General features: G+C 47.4%; 1 protein-coding gene across 1 annotated transcript in view; it reads right to left on the reverse strand.

Moving 5' to 3' along the window:
- The window catches only part of LOC140495751 (diacylglycerol kinase eta), a 214,596-nt gene extending 207,079 nt beyond the window's left edge, over positions 1-7,517 (reverse strand). Inside the window, exon 1 of the mRNA XM_072594818.1 lies at positions 7,181-7,517. Within this exon, the coding sequence (XP_072450919.1) occupies positions 7,181-7,411 (231 nt within the window). The 5' untranslated portion in view covers positions 7,412-7,517. The remainder of the gene's footprint in view (positions 1-7,180) is intronic.
- Positions 7,518-16,392: the final 8,875 nt, after the last annotated feature.

The following is a 16,392-nucleotide window of genomic DNA, read 5'->3' on the forward strand; positions in this document are numbered from 1 at the left end:
CAGTGAGTTATTAGGGTCAGTGTGAGTGTGTAATTAGGGTCAGTGCGAGTGTGTTATTAGGGACAGTGTGAGTGGGTTATTAGGGTCAATGTGGGGCTGTTATTAGGGACAGTGCGAGTGTGTTATTAGGGTCAATGTGAGTGTATTATTGGGGACAGTGTGAGTGGGTTATTAGGGTCAGTGTGGGGCTGTTATTAGGGTCAGTGTGAGTGTGTTATTAGGGTCAGTGTGAGTCAGTTATTAGGGTCAGTGTGTGTGTGTTATTAGGGACAGTGTGAGTGTGTTATTAGGTCAGTGTGAGTGTGTTATTAGGGTCAGTGTGGGGCTGTTATTAGGGTCAGTGTGAGTGTGTTATTAGGTCAGTGTGGGGTTGTTATTAGGTCAGTGTGGGGCTGTTATTAGGGTCAGTGTGATTAAGTTATTCGGGTCAGTGTGAGTGAGTTATTCGGGTCAGTGTGACTGTGTTATTATGGACAGTGTGAGTGTGTTATTAGGGACAGTGTGGGGCTGTTATTATGTCAGTGTGAGTGTGTTATTAGGCACAGTGTGAGTGTGTTATTAGGGTCAGATTGAGTGTGTTATTAGGGACAGTTTGAGTGTGTTATTTGGGTCAGTGTGAGTGTGTTATTATGGACAGTGTGAGTGTGTTATTAGGGTCAGTGTGGGGCTGTTATTAGGGTCAGTGTGAATGTGTTATTAGGTCAGTGTGGGGCTGTTATTAGGGTCAGCGTGATTAAGTTATTCGGGTCAGTGTGAGTGAGTTATTCGGGCCAGTGTGAGTGTGTTATTAGGGTCAGTGTGAGTGAGTTATTCAGGTCAGTGTGAGTGTGTTATTCGGGTCATTGTGAGTGTGTTATTAGGGTCAGTGTGGGGCTGTTATTAGGGTCAGTGTGAGTGTGTTATTAGGTCAGTGTGAGTGTGTTTTTAGGGACAGTGTGAGTGTGTTATTAGGGTCAGTGTGAGTGTGTTATTCGGGTCATTGCGAGTAAGGTATTTGGGTCAGTGTGAGTGAGTTATTCGGGTCAGTGTGAGTGTGTTATCAGGGTCAGTGTGAGTGTGTTATGAGGGACAGTGTGAGTGTGTTATTAGGTCAGTGTGGGGCTGTTATTAGGGTCAGTGTGAGTGTGTTATTAGGTCAGTGTGAGTGTGTTATTAGGTCAGTGTGGGGCTGTTATTAGGGTCAGCGTGATTAAGTTATTCGGGTCAGCGTGAGTGAGTTATTCGGGCCAGTGTGAGTGTGTTATTAGGGTCAGTGTGAGTGAGTTATTCAGGTCAGTGTGAGTGTGTTATTCGGGTCATTGTGAGTGTGTTATTCGGGTCATTGTGGGGCTGTTATTAGGGTCAGTGTGGGGCTGTTATTAGGGTCAGTGTGAGTGTGTTATTAGGTCAGTGTGAGTGTGTTTTTAGGGACAGTGTGAGTGTGTTATTAGGGTCAGTGTGAGTGTGTTATTCGGGTCATTGCGAGTAAGGTATTTGGGTCAGTGTGAGTGAGTTATTCGGGTCAGTGTGAGTGTGTTATCAGGGTCAGTGTGAGTGTGTTATGAGGTCAGTGTGGGGCTGTTATTAGGGTCAGTGTGAGTGTGTTGTTAGGTCAGTGTGAGTGTGTTTTTAGGGACAGTGTGAGTGTGTTATTAGGTCAGTGTGGGGTTGTTATTAGGTCAGTGTGGGTCTGTTATTAGGGTCAGTGTGATTAAGCTATTCGGGTCACTGTGAGTGAGTTATTCGGGTCATTGTGAGTGTGTTATTCGGGTCATTGTGAGTGTGTTATTAGGGTCAGTGTGGGGCTGTTATTAGGGTCAGTGTGAGTGAGTTATTCGGGTCAGTGTGAGTGTGTTATTCGGGTCATTGTGAGTAAGTTATTCGGGTCAGTGTGAGTGTGTTATTCGGGTCATTGTGAGTGTGTTATTAGGGTCAGTGTGAGTGAGTTATTCGGGTCATTGTGAGTGTGTTATTAGGGTCAGTGTGAGTGAGTTATTCGGGTCAGTGTGAGTGTGTTATTAGGGTCAGTGTGAGTGTGTTATCAGGGTCAGTGTGAGTGTGTTATTCGGGTCATTGTGAGTAAGTTATTCGGGTCAGTGTGAGTGAGTTATTCGGGTCAGTGTGAGTGTGTTATCAAGGTCAGTGTGAGTATGTTATTCGGGTCAGTGTGAGTGTGTTATCAGGGTCCGTGTGAGTGTGTTATTCGGGTCATTGTGAGTAAGTTATTCGGGTCAGTGTGAGTGTGTTATTAGGGTCAGTGTGGGGCTGTTATTCGGGTCAGTGTGAGTGTGTTATCAGGGTCAGTGTGTGGCTGTTATTAGGGTTAGTGTGAGTGTGTTATCAGGGTCAGTGTGTGGCTGTTATTAGGGTTAGTGCGAGTGTGTTATTAGGGACAGTGTGAGTGTGTTATTAGCCTCAGTGTGAGTGCGTTATTAGGGTCAGTGTGAGTGTCTTATTAGGGTCAGTGTGGGGCTGCAATTCGGGTGAGTGTGATTGTGTTATTAGTGACAGTTTGAGTATGTTATTAGGGTCAGTGTGAGTGTGTTATTAGGGTCAGTGTGGGGCTGTTATTAGGGACAGTGTGAGTGTGTTATTAGGGTCAGTGTGGGGCTGTTATTAGGGACAGTGTGAGTGTGTTATTAGGGACAGTGTGACTGTGTTATTAGAGTCAGTGTGACTGTGTTATTAGGGTCAGTGTGAGTGTGTTATTAGGGTCAGTGTGACTGTGTTATTAGGGACACTGTGAGTGTGTTATTAGAGTCAGTGTGGGGCTGTTATTAGGGACAGTGTGACTGTGTTATTAGGGATAGTGTGAGTTGGTTATTAGGGTCAGTGTGACTGTGTTATTAGGGTCAGTGTGAGTGTGTTATTAGGGTCAGTGTGAGTGTGTTTTTAGGGACAGTGTGACTGGGTTATTAGGGTCAGTGTGGGGCTATTATTAGGGTCAGTGTGAGTGTGTTATTAGGGTCAGTGCGAGTGTGTTTTTAGGGCCAATGTGGGGCTGTTGTTAGGGTCAGTGTGAGTGTGTTATTAGGGACAGTGTGAGTGTGTTATTAGGGTCAGTGTGAGTGTGTTATTAGGGTCAGTGTGGGACTGTTATTAGGGTCAGTGTGAGTATGTTATTAGGGTCAGTGTGAGTGTGTTATTAGGGTCAGTGTGGGGCTGTTATTAGGGTCAGTGCGAGTGTGTTATTAGGGACAGTGTGAGTTTGTAATTAGGGTGAATGTGGGGCTGTTATTAGGGTCAGTGTGAGTGTGTTATTAGGGACAGTGTGAGTGTGTTATTAGGGTCAGGTGAGTATGTTATTAGGGTCAGTGTGGGTGTGTTATTAGGGTCAGTGTGAGGCTGTTATTAGGGTCAGTGTGAGTGTGATATTAGGGTCATTGTGAGTGTGTTATTAGGGTCAGTGTGGGGCTGTTATGAGGGTCAGTGTGAGTGTGTTATTAGGGACAGTGTCAGTGTGTTATTAGGGTCAGTGTGGGGCTGTTATTCGGGTCAGTGTTAGTGTGTTATTAGGGACAGTGTGGGGCTGTTATTAGGGTCAGTGTGAGTGTGTTATTAGGTCAGTGTGAGTGTGTTTTTAGGGACAGTGTGAGTATGTTATTAGGGTCAGTGTGAGTGTGTTATTCGGGTCATTGCGAGTAAGGTATTTGGGTCAGTGTGAGTGAGTTATTCGGGTCAGTGTGAGTGAGTTATTCGGGTCAGTGTGAGTGTGTTATTAGGGTCAGTGTGAGTGTGTTATCAAGGTCAGTGTGAGTATGTTATTCGGGTCAGTGTGAGTGTGTTATTAGGGTCAGTGTGAGTGTGTTATTCGGGTCATTGTGAGTAAGTTATTCGGGTCAGTGTGAGTGAGTTATTCGGGTCAGTGTGAGTGTGTTATCAAGGTCAGTGTGAGTATGTTATTAGGGTCAGTGTGAGTGAGTTATTCGGGTCAGTGTGAGTGTGTTATTAGGGTCAGTGTGAGTGTGTTATTAGTTCAGTGTGAGGTTGTTATTAGGGTCAGTGTGAGTGTGTTATTAGGTCAGTGTGGGGCTGTTATTAGGGACAGTGCGAGTGTGTTATTAGGGTCAGTGTGGGGCTGTTATTAGGGTCAGTGTGGGGCTGTTATTAGGGTCAGTGTGAGTGTGTTATTAGGGTCAGTGTGAGTGTGTTATTAGTTCAGTGTGGGGTTGTTATTAGGGTCAGTGTGAGTGTGTTATTAGGTCAGTGTGGGGCTGTTATTAGGGACAGTGCGAGTGTGTTATTAGGGTCAGTGTGGGGCTGTTATTAGGGTCAGTGTGAGTGTGTTATTCGGGTCAGTGTGAGTGCGTTATTAGGGACAGTGTGAATGTGTTATTAGGGTCAGTGTGAGTGTGTTATTAGGGTCAGTGTGAATGTGTTATTTGGGACAGTGTGAGTGTTATTAGGTCAGTGTGAGTGTGTTATTAGGATCAGTGTGAGTGTGTTATTAGGGTCAGTGTGAGTATTTTATTTGGGTCAGTGTGAGTGTGTTATTAGGTCAGTGTGGGTGTTCTATTCGTGTTAGTGTAAGTGTGTTATTAGTGTCAGTGTGAGTGTTATAAGGGACAGTGTGAGTGCGTTATTAGGGACAGTGTGAGTGTGGTATTAGGTCAGTGTGAGTGTGTTATTAGGGTCAGTGTGAGTGTGTTATTAGGGACAGTGTGAGTGTGGTATTAGGTCAGTGTGAGTGTGTTATTAGGGTCAGTGTGAGTGTGTTATTAGGGTCAGTGTGAGTGTGTTATTAGGGACAGTGTGAGTGTGGTATTAGGGTCAGTGTGAGTGTGTTATTAGGTCAGTGTGGGTTTTCTATTAGTGTTAATGCAAGTGTGTTATTAGTGTCAGTGTGAGTGTTATTAGGGTCAGTGTGAGTGTGTTATTCGGTCAGTGTGTGGCTGTTATTAGGATCAGTTTCAGCAGGTTCTTGGGTCAGTGTGAGTGGGAGTGGGAGTGTTACTGTCAGCACTGATGTTGATGTAATCATCCCAATATCAGAAGGTCTTGGTTTTGTCTGATCTTTGCTGCACTGGCATTTTCTTCTTTTGAACTGACACAGACACACAGCTTCTAGCTATTCACCTCTGATGAAGTACGGCTTTGAGGCCGACTGACCATTGCACTCTGAGCTGCCTGTCCTGTTGATATACAGATTGTGTGCATGGAGAAAGCGAGGACTGCAGATGCTGGAGATCAGAGCTTAAAAATGTGTTGCTGGAAAAGCGCAGCAGGTCAGGCAGCATCCAAGGAGCAGGAGAATCGATGTTTCGGGCATTAGCCCTTCTTCAGGAATTCCTGAAGAAGGGCTAATGCCCGAAACGTCGAATCTCCTGTTCCTTAGATTGTGTGCATGTCCTTTCGCCAACCATCAATTGTCTTTGAGTCGAGGACACAGTCCAACTGCTGCCAAAGAATCTCTGGGCATGATCCAGGCCAAACCTTCACTCACCTCCCTCTGCCAGATTCAGCTCTCTCTCCTCTCAATTATTCTCTCTCTTTCTCCTGTTCGTACACTCTCTGGCTATCTCCCATCTCTGTATTTTGTTGTCTGTTTTCTCTCTGAGCTCAGCCAGGCTGCCACCTGTCTGCTGCATTTCTGCCTCCTCTCTATCCATCTGTCCCCTCTCTGACCTCTATCTCTCCTTATTCCATCTCTCTCTCTTTCTCGGCATTTCTCGCTGTCTCTCTATCCTCTGCACACTCCCTATAATTCTACCAGCTTTCTCTATTTATCGGTTCTTTCTCTTTATTTCTCTCTCGGCCACCTCTCCCCTTCCCGGACTGGCTTCAATATGTTTCTCTCTCTGACCTCTACCTGTTGTCCGCTCTCGGTATTTATAATCTTTCTCTTGCTGGCGTCTCCCTGGTTTGTCCAGCTGATGAATGAATTCCTCTCTCCCTTTTGTAGGGAAATAATTGCTTCGCTGATGTCTGCCTGGTCGGACTGTGGTGCGGCGGGGGGGCCGGCGATACAGGCTCAGTGGCCGACTCCAGAGCTCACAGACCGGGCACTGCAGAGGGGCTTTAGTCGGGACATGCTCCCTTTTTACCAAGCGGTTTCTGAATGTCCAAACCCGGCTGTACCGTGTCCCACAGTCACCGCCAGAGTCACAGTCATACATCCCCAGAGTCACAGGCAACATTGGGGTCATACTTACACAGCACCAGGGTCACAGTAATGCTAGCCCAGGGTGACACCCAACTCCCGCACCCACCCCACCCCCATCACAGTCAACACAGTTACCCCCAGGGTGACAATCTCACAACCCCATTCCCCCCACCAAGGTTACAATCACTCCCAGGGACACAGCCCCACAACCCCTATACCCCCATCAGGGTTACAATCACCCCCAGAGTCACAGTCTCACAGCCCTGTACACCCACCAGTGTCACAGTTACCCCAGAGTCACAGTCTCACAGCCCTGTACACCCACCAGTGTCACAGTTACCCCAGAGTCACAGTCTCACAGCCCTGTACACCCACCAGTGTCACAGTTACCCCAGAGTCACAGTCTCACAGCCCTGTACACCCACCAGTGTCACAGTTACCCCAGAGTCACAGTCTCACAGCCCTGTACACCCACCAGTGTCACAGTTACCCCAGAGTCACAGTCTCACAGCCCTGTACACCCACCAGTGCCACAGTTACCCCCAGGGTCACAATCTCACAGCCCTATATCCCCACCAGTATCACAGTTACCCCCAGGGTCACAGTGTCACGTCCCTATACACCCACCAGTGTCACAGTTACCCCCAGGGTCACAGCCCCACACCCCTATACCCCCACCAGTGTCACAGTTACCCCAGAGTCACAATCTCACAGCCCTGTACACCCACCAGTATCACAGTTACCCCCAGGGTCACAGTGTCACGTCCCTATACACCCACCAGTGTCACAGTTACCCCCAGGGTCACAGCCCCACACCCCTATACCCCCACTAGAGCCACAGTTACCCCAGGGTCGCAGTCTCACAGCCCTATACCCCCACTAGTGCCACAGTTACCCCCAGGGTCACACTGTCACATCCCTACACCCTCCCCAGGGTTACAATCGCCCCCAGGGTCACAGTTTTCCCAGAGGGGGACAGTCCCTCCCATTTCTCAGCACCAGGCTCTCAGTCCTACCAGCCCGGGACAACAGTTCCCAATCTCAGGGTCGCAGGCACCTGAGGGCAGTCAGTCTCCCCCCCCCCCCGGGTGCCCCTACCTTGCTGCGGATCTGGCCGGAGGTGCTGACTTTCCGGATCAGCTTCTGAGGTCCTTCCTGCTCCTCTCCATCACTGTCCGAGGACTCGTCCCCAACCTCAGGCTGCAGTGACCTATCCGAGCCCAGGGATGACACGGACTCGCGGTTCTCCCGGGAGAGGCACATGTCTGGGTGCAGTTTCTCAGCCATTCTCCTGAGATCTGGCTCTCCTGCCGCCTCCGAGTAAAACATGCAAAAGAGCGGCTGAGACTGCAGAAGAGGAGGTACACGCTTTGCAGTTTGTTTTGGTCGGAAGCAGCTCTGTGTCTCTCTCTCTCTCTCACGTTGACTGCAGGCTCTCTCTCTCTCTCTGCATCACTCATATGCTGATATGTGTGGACCAAACAGTCATTTGCATGTCCTCGTCGTGAGATGTACTAAAATCCGACCCCAATCAACAGAAACATGGGGGGGGGGGGGGGGGGGGGGGGGGGGGGATGCGAAAGGAGCCCCAGTTTAATACCAATCGCTACTACCAGACTCACCCGCCTCAAGGTTCAAAGATATTGGTTATGATCAATTATCTTCCCTCACACAAGGTGAATCCTGCTCGAAAGCTGGCATCTGATCTTATGCCCTTTTTTTTGTCCAAATTTTATTCTGCTCCTGCGGCCTCCCCACCTTCTCTCCCCAAGAGGTCACCCAGAACTCTGCCACTCTCTGAAGGGTCAGTTAGGAGAGGGGAGTAATTTGAAGGTGAAGGGGGGGATTTAACGGGATTTGAGCAAATGTTTTTGTTTTTGTTTGCACCCAGAGAGTTGGGGAGGGGGGGTGTTGTCTGGATTGCACTGCCTGGGAGAATGGTTGAGGCAACTAGGAAACAACGGGGACCTCAGATGCTGCAGACAGACATCAAAGTTGAGAAAGTGTGGCGCTGGAAAAAGCACAGCAGTTCAGGCAGTATCCCAGGAGCAAGAGAGTTGACGTTTCGGGCTGGACCCTTCTTCAGGAACCCTCACAACCTTTTAAAAAAATACTTGGAGTAGTTTTTGAAATGCCATCACGCTCAACGCTGCAAGCCAAGTGTTGGAAAGTGGATGAGAGTTATAGCAGGAAGAGGGCTACTTTATTTTCCCTCGGTTACAAGTTTGGACCCCTTATAATAACCAAGGGGCTTTTATTTTAGCCTATACTGTGAGAGAGCTTAAGGCTGAATCAACTTTGTTAAATGAAACTAAAGATGCACTTGACAGGGATCAGATGCGCTTGACCGTGTCCCAGATGCACTTGACAGGGATCAGTGCAAGGGGAATTTTATATTTAGTTGAATTGAACAGAGAGAAATTTAAACCATTGTTGACCCTGTCCTGAAGAAAGGTTACACGGAAAACATTAACTTCTCCACCTGATGCTGCCTGGCTTGCTGTGTTCTTCCAGCCTCCTGCTCATCCCTGTCCCACAAGCTCTTGATGGGGATGGAGCAGAGGAGATTTACTTATTGATTCATCTATTTTGTTTCCTTAGAGTTTATTTTTACTTTGCCCCTTGTAGCCCCTGCCCAAAACAGGTCGATGGGGATGGAGTCAAGGGAGAGCCTTTTTTTTTGTTTGTTTCTTCATTTTTGATTTCCCTCCAGAGTAATAGAGTCTTTAGTTTCATTTAACAAAGTTGATTCAGCCTTAAGCGCTGTCATAGTCATAGAGTCATAAAGATGTACAGCACAGAAACAGACCCTTCGGTCCGACCTGTCCATGCCGACCAGATATCCCAACCCAATCTAGTCCCATCTGCCAGCACCCGCCCATATCCCTCCAAACCCTTCCTATTCATATACCCATCCAAATGCCTCTTAAATGTTGCAATTGTACCAGCCTCCACCACATCCTCTGGCAGCTCATTCCATACACGTACCACCCTCTGTGTGAAAACATTGCCCCTCACGTCTCTTTTATATCTTTCCCCTCTCACCTTAAACCTATGCGCTGTAGTTCTTGTCCATTTACCCCATCCATGCCCCTCATAATTTTGTAAACCTCTATAAGGTCACCCCTTAGCCTCCGACGCTCCAAGGAAAACAGCCCCAGCCCGTTCAGTCTCTCCCTATAGCTCAAATCCTCCAACCCTGGCAACATCCTTGTAAATCTTTTTTGAACTCTTTCAATTTCACAACATCCTTCCAATAGGAAGGATACCAGAATTGCATGCAATATTCAAACAGTGGCCTAACCAATGTCCTGTGCAGCCGCAACATGACCTCCCAACACCTGTACTCAATACTCTGACCAATAAAAGAAAGCATACCAAACACCTTCTTCACTATCCTGTCTATCTTTGACTCCACTTTCAAGGAGCTATGAACCTGCACTCCAAGGTCTCTTTGTTCAGCAACACTCCCTAGGACCTTACCATTAAGTGTATCGGTCCAGCTAAGATTTGCTTTCCCAAAATGCAGCACCTCGCATTTATCTGAATTAAACTCCATCTGCCACTTCTCAGCCGATTGGCCCATCTGGTCAAGATCTTGTTGTAATCTGAGGTAACCCTCTTTGCTGTCTACTCCACCTCCAATTTTGATGTCATCTGCAAACTTACTAACTATACCTCTTATGCTTGCATCCAAATTATTTATGTAAATGACAAAAAGTAGAGGACCCAGCACTGATCCTGGTGACACTCCACTGGTCACAGGCCTCCAGTCTGAAAGACAACCCTCCATGACCACCCTCTGTCTTCTACCTTTGGGCCAGTTCTGTATCCAAATGGCTAGTTCTCCCTGTATTCCATGAGATCTAACCTTGCTCACCAGTCTCCCATGGGGAAACTTTGTCGAACACCTTACTGAAGTCCATATAGATCACATCTACCACTCTGCCCTCATCAATCTTCTTTGTTCCTTCTTCAACTGTCGGAAGAGTAGGGTGGGCTTTAATCTGTGTTTCACCCAATGTTGTCCCTATCTCAGGAGTTTCTGTTGGGGGCAGTGTCAGGGGAGTCTTGACCCTTTCTGTTTACACCTGTGGTTTAAAAAAGCAGAGTAGATGGGTCTATTCTAGGCTGCATGACTGTACAACCCCCATCCCTGTGCTCGCCAATGTTAGCTTGTGGTTAAACAATGCCTCCATTTTAAAAATCTGATTCTCTTTTCTTTAAACCTCATCAGGGCGTTGCCTCCTTCCTGTCTCTGTAATCTCTTTCAGCCCCACAATCACGAGATTTCTGCTCTCAGTTAATTCTGGCCTCTTGAGAATCCCTGACTTCGATTGGTCCATCTTACTTCCATTTCTAAGTTCGTAATCTGTTGAATTCCCCTGGCAGGAACTCACACTTGCATCCTTAAAGGCACTCTTTAGCAAAGTGTTTGCTCGCATGTTCTGGATCTTCTGTTGTGGCTCTGTGTCAGATACTGTCCAATAATACGCCTGTGGATTACAACGGACATTTTACAACTTTAAAGGTGCTGCATAAATTCAAATTATTGTTGGAAGAGGCAGCAAACAACCTACAGAAAACACCAGAAAGAGCTCATGCATCATTGGTTGTGTGGGAAAGGACCCAAACATTTGTGGATCTCATGAAGAGCACCAGATAGGAGTAGCTAAGGAGATAGAAACTGAGCTACCCATTTAACCCCTTTAACATGTTCCACTGTTAAGTGAAATCATTGGTGATCCATAACATGACTCCACATATGAACATTAGCAGCTTTAGTTAACATAAAAGTATCAATCTCAGTCTTAAAATAAACAATTATTTTGGAAGATTGTGGTGCCGGGAAAGCACCGCAGGTCAGGCAGCATCCGAGGAGCAGGAGAATTGACGTTTCGGACATATGCCCTTCATCAGGAATGAGGCTTATGGGCCAAGGGGGTTGAAAGATAAATGGGGGGGGGTGCTGAGGGGAGGGTAACTGGGAATGTGATTGGTGGCTGAAGGTGGCAGGGGTGAAAATGATATGTCAGAGAGGAGGGTGGAGCAGATAGGTGGGAAGGAAGATGGACAGTTAGAACTGTTCAAGAGGGCGGTGCCAAGTTGGAAGGTTGGGACTAGGATAATGTGATGGGAGGGGAAATGGGCACACCGCTGAAATCCACATTTTTTTTTTAGATTACTTACAGTGTGGAAACAGGCCATTTGGCCCAACAAGTCCACACCACCCCACCGAAGCGCAACCCACCCATACCCCTACATCTACATCTACCCATTACCTAACACTACGGGCAATTTAGCATGGCCAATTCACCTGACCTGCGCATCTTTGGACTGTGGGAGGAAACCGGAGCACCCGGAGGAAACCCATGCAGACACAGGGAGAATGTGCAAACTCCACACAGTCAGTCACCTGAGGCAGGAATTGAACCCAGGTCTCTGGCGCTGTGAGGCAGCAGTGCTAACCACTATGCCACCATGCCGCCCCCCCGTGATCAAGCGTCGGGTGGTTAGGGTTTGGCAGTGGAGGAGGCCCAGGACCTGCACGTCCTTGGTGGAGTGGAAGGGTGAGTTGAAGTGTTCAGTCACAGGGTGGTGAGGTTGTTTAATGCAGGTGTCCCAGAGATGTTCTCTGAAATGATCTGCAAGTTGGCATCCTGTCTCCTCAATGTAGAGGAGACCATATCAGGTGCAACGGATGCAGTGGATGACATTTGTGGAAGTCAGGTAAATTTCTGTCGGATATGAAAGAAACCTTTAGAACCTTGGACGGAGGTGAGGGGGGAGGTGTGGGCACAGGTTTTGCACTTCCTGCAGTGGCAGGGGAAGGTGCCGAGAGGGGAGGGTAGGTTGGTGGGAGAGGCGTGGACCTAACAAGGGAATCACAGTGGGAATGGTCTCTCTGCAACGCAGATAGGGATGGGGAGGGAGTATATATCTCTGGTGGTGGGGTCTGTTTGTAGGTTGTGGTAGTGGCGGAGGATGATGCAATGCATCCGGAGGTTGGTGAGGTGGAAGGTGAGGACCACGGGGGTTCTGTCCTTGTTGCGATCGGAGGGATGGGATTCAAGGGCGGAAGTGCAGGATGTGGAGAAGATGCTCTGGAGGGCATCATCGACCATGTGGGAGGGGAAATTGTGGTCTTTGAAGAAGGAGGCCACCTGGGATATTTTATAGTGGAATTGGTCTTCCTGGGAGCAGATGCAGCGAAGGTGGAGGAATTGGGTATTAGGGATCATGTTTTTACAGGAGACAGGGTGGGAGGAGGTATTGTCCAGGTAGCTGTGGGAGTCAGTAGGTTTGTAGTTGATGTCTGTGTTGACTCGGTCATCAGAAATGGTGATGGAGAGGTTCAGGAAGGGGAGGAAGGTGTCTGAGGGTTGAATGTGGATTTCATTAGTTTCCCCATTTCCCCTCCCCCCACCTTATCCCATTCCCAACCTTCCAACTTGGCACAATCCTCTCAAACAGTCCTACATGTCCATCTTCCTTCCCACTTATCTGTTCCACCCTCCTCTCTGACCTATGACTTTCACCCCTACTTTCATCTTCCTATTGCATCCCCAGCTACCTTCCCCCCACCCCACACCCCACTCCCATTTATCTCTTAGTCCCCTTGGCCCACAAGCCTCATTCCTGATGAAGGGCTGATGCCCGAAATATTGATTCTTCTGCTCCTTGGATGCTGCCTGACCTGCTGTGCTTTTCCAGCACCACACCCTCGACTCTGATCTCCAACATCTACAGTTCTCACTTTCTCCCAATTAGTTTGGAACCAATGGCTATTTGTGGTAAGTCCAAGTGTCTACCATCCTCTACATTTAAATGCATTTCTGGAAAAGCATACACTAATATTTAAATGATTCCCTCCCAACACCACCTCCATCACCAAATCTAAAACTCTTCCAGCAAAGAAAATATTTTTCTTTTTATCGACTTTGTATTTTCCATTTCACACCTTGACAACTTTGGTCAAAACATTGATTAAGCTTTTAAAGTCTCTGTAAAATGACCCTAGTTTGCATATTTTAAGAATCTCCTTCAGAGGAAGTGGGCTTTATTGGCCTGGGCCAGTATTTATTGCTCACCCCTAATTGCTGTTGAGAAAGTGGTGGTGAGCGGCCTTCTTGAGCCGCTGCAGTCACAAGATGTAGGAATGGCCACAGTACTGTTAGCAAAGAAGTTTAAAGCTTTGACTCAGAGGTAATGAAGGAATAGTTCCAAGTCAAGATGGTGTGTGGCTTGCAGGAATTCTCGGATGGATTGTTGATACTTAAAGTTGACAAGGCACTGCGGGTGGATGAGATGCCCTCACGGATATTGAAGGAAATGCAAGATGCAATTGTAGAGTCATGGGCCACAACCTTTCAGTCTTTCCTTGAGTCAAGGGAGGTGTCAGAAAACTGGAGAATTACAAATTGTGCTCCCCTGTTCAAAAGGGTCGTCAAGATAAGACCAGCAATTACAGGCCAGTCAATTTAACTTCAGCTTATAAAGACCATCATGTGGGATAGGACTAGTAATCACATGGAGAAAGGTGGGTTGTTTAGGAAGAATTGGCATCGACTTCTTCAGGAAAACCTGAGGGCTGCAGAGGCAAAAGTGCAGCAGGTCAGGCAGCATCCAAGGAGCAGGAGGGTCGACGTTTTGGGCATAAGCCCTTCAGCAGGAATGTGAAGGGGAAAGGGGACTGAGAGATAAATAGGAAGGTGGGGGTGGGGCTGGAGGGAAGATAGCTAGGAAGGTGATAGGTGGATGCAGGTAATTGTGATAGGTTGTTGGGGAGGGCAGAGCGGATAGGTGAGAAGGAAGGTGGACAAGTAAAGAGGACAGTGCCGAGTTGAAGGGTTGGATCTGGGATCAGGTGGGGGGAGGGGAGCTGTGAAAACTCGTGAAGTTGATGTGGTTGAGGGTCACAAGGTGGAAGATGAGGCTTTCTTCCTCCAATTGGGTGGTTTGGAGCAGGCCCACGACTTGCATGTTCCTGGGGGAGTGGGAGGGGGAGTTGAAGTGGTCAGAGTGGGGGTTGTTTGGTGCGTATGTCCCAGAGCTGTTTCCTGAAACACGCTGTGATTAGTTTTTTTTAGATTAGATTAGATTACTTACAGTGTGGAAACAGGCCCTTCAGGCCAACAAGTCCACACCGACCCGCCGAAGAGCAACCCACCCAGACCCATTCCCCTACATTTATCCCTTCACCTAACATACAGGCAATTTAGCATGGCCAATTCACCTAACCTGCACATTTTTGGACTGTGGGAGGAAACCGGAGCACCCGGAGGAAACCCACGCAGACACAGGGAGAATGTGCAAACTCCACACAGGCAGTCACCTGAGGTGGGAATTGAACCCAGATCTCTGGCGCTGTGAGGCAGCAGTGCTAACCACTGTGCCACCGTGCCACCCACTATGAGTTGGCATCCCGTCTCCCCAATGTAGAGGAGACCACATCGAGAGCAACGGACACAGCAGATGAGGGGAAATCCTGTTTAACTAACCTACTGGAGATTTTTAAAGTAGCAGCAGAAAAGGTTAATGGTAATGCTGGCGACGTGGTTGATTCTGTACCCCAAAGGATATTTAAGACAATGCTACACAACAGAATTGTGAGGGAAAGTATAGCCCATGGAATAAAATAGTCAACAACAATGGGAATATAAAATTGTCGAAAGAATAGGAAATGGTCAATGGATTTATTTTTCAGGCTGGAGGAAGGTTTGTACTGGAGTTCTCCAAGGATGGTTATTGTGACCCTAGCATTTCCTGTTATACATTAATGATATAGATGTTGGTGTGCAGGGGATAAATTTAAAGTTTGTGAAAGATTTGAATCCTGAGGAGGACAAAGTAGAACTACAAAAGGTTTCTACAAGTTGGTGGAGTGGACAGATGGATGGCACACAGGAATTTAGTTTGTAGAGAAGCTGCATAGTAATGCCAGAAGTTCATGCAGCTTTTGATGTAACTTAAAATCGGGTTGCTCACAGCTAGTGGATGAGACACATAGAAGAGTACTGCACATGGCCCAATATGTCTGTGCCACCCATGATGCCATCCTAAACTAATTCATTCTAAACAGATTCAATGCAGACAAATGTGAGGTGGTGCATTTTCATAGGAAGAGCATGGACAGACAACATAAAATAAGGGGTACAATTCTAAAGAGGTGAAGATATGTGTGTAAATGTGAACCATTATTGAAGGTAGCAGAACAGATGGAGAGAGCACCTGATGAAGCAAACAGTATGCTGGCAATTTATAAAGAGAAGAATAGAGTATAAAGGGACAACTTTTTCATGCAGAGGGTGGTATGTGTTTGGAATGAGCTGCCAGAGGAAATGGTGGAGGCTGGTACAATTGCCACATTTAAAAGTCATCTGGATGGGTATATGAATAGGAAGGGTTTGGAGGGATATGGGCCAAGTGCTGGCAGGTGGGACTAGATTTTGTTGAGATATCTGATTTGGCATGGACAAGTTGGACCGAAGGGTCTGTTTCTGCACTGTACATCTCTATGACTCTGTATGAGCAAGGAAACTACGCTGAATGTATATAAAATCTTTATTGGACCTTAGCTGGGATATTGTTTATAGTTCTGGGTGCCATATTATAGGAAAGGTGTGACTGGATGGAGACAGAGTAAATGCTGCCAATAGAAATGCCTGCCCAGTGCTCCTCATCTCTGTCCTGCCATTGAATCAATTTCCCAACCAGACCAATAACTAGACTCCAATTGCATATACTTCACCTGTGTGTACCGGTCTCCCTTGAGATACTTTATGAAATGTTTTCCAGAAATCCTATAAACAGCATCGGGTGCCACCTTGTCTGGGTGGGTTTATGCTGGGTGCTCCGGTTTCTTCCCACAATTCAAAGATGTGCAGGTTAGGTGAATTGGCCATTCTAAATTACCCATAGTGTTCAGGGATGTGTAGGTTCACTGCATTAGCCATGGGAAATGTGAGGTTGCGGGGAAAAGAATAGGGAAATGAGTCTGGGTGCGATAGTTTTCAGAGAGTTGGTGTAAGTTTGTTGGTCTAAATGACCTGTAGGGATACTGTGAAACACTTCTCAAAATTCTCAATCCAGTTTATGATGATGTTGGGCGCCACGGTGGTTCAGTGGTTAGCACTGCTGCCTCACAGCACCAGCGACCTGGGTTTGATTCCAGCCTTGGGCAACTGTCTGTGTGGAGTTTGCACATTCTCCCTGTGTCTGCGTGGGTTTCCTCCGGGTGCTCCAGTTTCCTCCCACAATCCAAAGGTGTGCAGGCCAGGTGAATTAGCCATGCTAAATTGCCCAAAGTG

This window comes from Chiloscyllium punctatum, chromosome 25 (assembly GCF_047496795.1).
Source record: "Chiloscyllium punctatum isolate Juve2018m chromosome 25, sChiPun1.3, whole genome shotgun sequence".
Classification (NCBI taxonomy): domain Eukaryota; kingdom Metazoa; phylum Chordata; class Chondrichthyes; order Orectolobiformes; family Hemiscylliidae; genus Chiloscyllium; species Chiloscyllium punctatum.